The 4,403-nt window shown below is 29.5% G+C and overlaps 1 protein-coding gene across 1 annotated transcript in view; it reads right to left on the bottom strand.

The window, feature by feature from the left end:
* LOC21387500 (probable peroxygenase 4) overlaps window positions 1-4,403 on the bottom strand; it is a 24,126-nt gene that overhangs the window by 17,596 nt on the left and 2,127 nt on the right. The window contains exons 2-4 of the mRNA XM_024174930.1: window positions 4,155-4,265; window positions 3,968-4,053; window positions 3,441-3,535 (exon numbers count right to left, since the gene is read on the bottom strand). Of these exons, the coding sequence (XP_024030698.1) occupies window positions 3,441-3,535; window positions 3,968-4,053; window positions 4,155-4,265 (292 nt within the window). The remainder of the gene's footprint in view (window positions 1-3,440; window positions 3,536-3,967; window positions 4,054-4,154; window positions 4,266-4,403) is intronic.

Raw genomic sequence — 4,403 nt, 5'->3', positions numbered from 1 at the left:
AACAAAAAAAAAAAAAAAAAAAAAAAAAAAAAAAAAAACCCAAACCCAATGTACCACTTCACATACCAACGAATAATCGTGCCAAATAATGCAAACGATCCGATATGAGACACCGGAACTAAAATCCAATTTCGGATAAGGATGAAGGGACGCATTAGTTAATTACATATATGTCTATTATGCATGAGTTGAAAAATAAATGTCCACAAATTGTAATATTTACACATAAGTATGTAACATAACCCGCAATGACATTCTTATTCTTTGTTAACCACTCCATAACCACCAACACAAAAAAAGAATATGTGAGTAATATTATTAAATAAAAGATAAATTTTGAACGTGAAAGTATAAAAGTGATGATTTTGTATAAATACTTCCGCATTTTCAATTTGTTCCACAAGCCATAATTGTCCACGAACATAGCTTATCGAAAAAATATAAAATTTATCCTTAAGAGTTTATGAGTATGGACCTTTATCCCTTACTCTTGATAAATACTCTTTTGTTAATGTAATTATTTGACTAAAAAAGTTATAAATCAAAAATAAAAAGTAAAAATCCTGACTCGTGTACTTTTAAAGAGTATTTATCAAAATTACCTAGACGGAAATTAGACTTAGGTCGTTGGGTACAAAGAAAGTAACACGTACATCCAAATTCAATAAAACCTTCTAAAAAATGAAGTGAAAGTAAGCTTCCTTCTTGTGTCACCAAAAGTAACTATAAAAACATGATAAGAATTAGCTAACGTTATCGTCTTCACCGAAAAAAGTGAAAAGAAAGTAAGATAAAACAGACCAAAACATACCATCAGAGCTTAGAGTTTGACAATATATATATATTGGGCAGTTGAATGACTATGCGTTAACATCATGGAGAAAGAAAAAAAAAGATGGAGAAGCAAGGGACATTGGGTGACCTTGTGTGATATTAAAATTCCATAAAAAAAAAAGATGCCGGTTTCTGGTAGAATAATTTGTTGAGGAAGCTATTGCTGATGCTGTACACTTTATACGAAATTACTAATTTCAAAATTTAACGTTATTTTGAAAAATGACACGTAATAGAAGATGGATCGCATGACAAAGGGTGCTTTGGCCCGTTCACTTCACTGACTCGAGTTTGTAATTCGAGTTGAGATGTGATTTTATGTGAGAGCTTTTTACTGTAGCAAAACTCGAATTCTAAACTCGAATCGACGAAATGAACGGGACCTTTATTAGTTTTGATGCTTATCTCTTAGCATCAGCATTTTTCTTTTAGAACTTTACACGAGACGGTCACCATTATTACCCACTATAAATAATGTACACTTGCGCTATTTGCATTTCTTTCTTTTCTCCCGTTACCCTTTCGGTCCTCTCAAACCATACACGAGAAATAACATATTTTAAGAGTAACCTTATTAAATATCAATATTTTAAGAGTAACGTTATTAAATACCAATAGTAACACCACCCACTAATTTAAACACCACTCACTAATAGAAATAGAATGTAAATCCTACCGCGTGGAACTTAATAAACGTTTAGTTCACGAATTTAAAATCATAATTCAAAATCATTTTCAATTTACATATATATTTTTTTTAAATAAATCACAAATCATGATTCAAATTATAGCACGAATCTTCATACCAAACACTCTCTTATAAATTTAACCCACCTTTTTTTAATTGATAAAAACCCAATCATTCGGCGGTGATGACCTTCAATTCATTCATATAATATCTCAAACATTGCATGTTGCTTCAAGGAAAAAAAACGGGACTAATATTTAGGCTTTTAATATATCAGGCTTTGGTTGTTGTTAATACTTGCAAAAATCGATGAATGAAATTCCAATAACTACTCACTAATACAGGACATAATCTATATAACAGACATTAACTAACAGTTGGTGCTTCATACAAATATGAAAAATTACATACATTCATAAATTAAATACATTCATATTAAACGCCAATAACGGAGTAGGACCAACGACATGTACCATACCGTATGCATCCCACCACCATGGCTTTTTCTTTAAACGGCAGAAGAACTGCATGAAACAAATTTAGTACAAAATGTAAAACAATTTCTCATTTCTTTAATACACGTAATGTCGATTTTGCACATATTTTCCACATACATAAAACAATTTCTCTGTTTATTTTTATTTTTATTTTTTGTTTTTTGAAAGAAATTTTATCCCTATATATTTAAGAAGCAAGAAATGAGCGCATCTTTGAAAAGATGGTAATCTTGAAATTACTCTTTCTTTTTGGATGCTGAGTGTTCTTTTTCCAATTGTTCAAACAAACTTCCATCATAAACAGCTCTGACTGTGTCCTTTTGAAGCAACCCATTCTTGTCCTTGGCGATATTGAATAGTACAAGCCACTCGGCCAAGGCACCGATCCTGCGATATTTCAATTTTGACATTTTTTTTGTTTGTTAATTTCATGTTTATGTAGACAAAAGGTAAAGAAAAGATGGCACAAGTTACATATTTTGATATTCAAAATCAAAAAGAGAAAATTAAAAGGAAAAAAAAAAAAAAAGAGAAAAAGGAATCCCACCATCCACCAATGTCCTTGGGTTGTCTATTGTCCGTTAAGAGCTCCCTTAGTTCTTTTTTTGTTAATGCGTCAGGATTTGTGTGTGCATGCTTGATAAATATCTCTTCAAACTTTGATGGAACAAACCTAAAAACATTGAAATGCAGTGAATAAATCAAGCTGTAACAATGTACTATGCGGAAAACGTTTAAGAATACAATTAAAGTGAAAATTTTATTTCTCCAGAAAAAGGGGAAATTCTTTTGTCGGATGAAATATTAACTATGTGTATTTTAATTTTAAAACTACTTAAATTTTGATCGTTAGATTGGTCTATATGATTTTCGTAATTACTCGACTTAGGGATTACATAAAATATCCATTTTAATAAAAGAACAAACATATATCATTTTCTACAAACATAATTATTCTTTGCGCTTTTTTTTTTTTAGAAGAAAAAAGAATCAATCAAGAAGTAAAAATCTGCTTTTACAAACGGTCCCAAAAATAAAGGCATGAGATCTATCTTTTATTGATAGGTGATTCTTACCCCAGGGTACCCAATAACAATATTATTCATTGCATATACTTAAAATCTTGACGTAAAAAGAAATAATAAAGAAAATTTCAGTTAAACTATTATTTTTTTCAACTATACAAAATTTTAATGCAAAAATAACTTATAAATTATTAATCACATAAAATAAATTTAACAATAATGACATGAACAAAAAAATAAACAGTGACGTAAATAAAATAGTGTTATAAATAAAAGATAAATTTAACAATAGTAATATAAATAAAATAGTATTATTTTATTGATTATATTTTTGAAAATTATTCTATATGCTTTCAGGGAAAAAAAAAAAAAAAACAAATAAAATATGACATGTACCTTCCTTCGCTGTCGTAGGCACCAGTGTCACTCCCATGTTTTCCCCGGTGTATGTTTCGAATCTCAATGGGGAAAAGTAGGTTGGGACATTTCTCCTATTTGTGGTGCCCAATAATTTAAAAAAAAAAAAAGTGTCATAGATGACAGCTTATGGTTAGTAAAGTGTTTCAATCAAATGTAAAATTTAGGCTAAGTTTAAGAGAGCACGATAAATATAAATATTGTTCATTTTATCGATTTAAATTTAAAATTTAAATTTTATTATAATAAAATCTCGTTCATTTCATCAATTTAGAAATTTTTTTTAGAAATAATCACATCACTTTTTATTAGAGTAAAAAAGTTTTTATATAAAATTACGTTCCAATACAAATTAAAAATTTAAATCAACAAACTAAACATCTCAACTTAATTAAAAACTCGAATGAACTAAACGCGTAATATATTAGAGACCAAATTTATCGACAAGATCTCAGAAAGGAAAATAAAATAAATAAAATAAATATCATAAAAGCAAAGGCAGGTACAGGTCGAGTTTTGCCACTGAGACCAATATTGATGAAGAGTGCAGCTAAGCTAGACAATGGGATGCCACTCCCAATTGCACGAAATCCTGTTTGGAGAAATGAAAATTTAATGAAAGCTTTAAATAAAAAAAATGAAATAAAAGAGAAATTAAACTACAATTAAATATGATCATGAAAGAATAAAAACCTTTGAAAGTCTCCCAAGGATAAACGACGCCGTCATGATTCCGGTCGAAAAATGCAGCATGTTTCTGCAGAACGAACTCGTTACTGGGTATGAATTTTTTCTCACCATTTTCTGCATAATTCACAAATTGTAAACTTCAATAATACCAGTAAATAGACATAAGAACAACACAAAGTAGTACAAGAATTTTCGTAAAAAAAAAAAAAAAAAAAAAAAAAACCAGGGGGGGCCCGGAGGGAAGGGGGGGCT

The sequence above is a fragment of the Morus notabilis genome, unplaced genomic scaffold (genome assembly GCF_000414095.1).
Source record: "Morus notabilis unplaced genomic scaffold, ASM41409v2 Scaffold816, whole genome shotgun sequence".
Taxonomy (NCBI): domain Eukaryota; kingdom Viridiplantae; phylum Streptophyta; class Magnoliopsida; order Rosales; family Moraceae; genus Morus; species Morus notabilis.
Note: the sequence above shows the minus strand (reverse complement) of the source record. Positions and strands in the feature narration are given on the sequence as shown.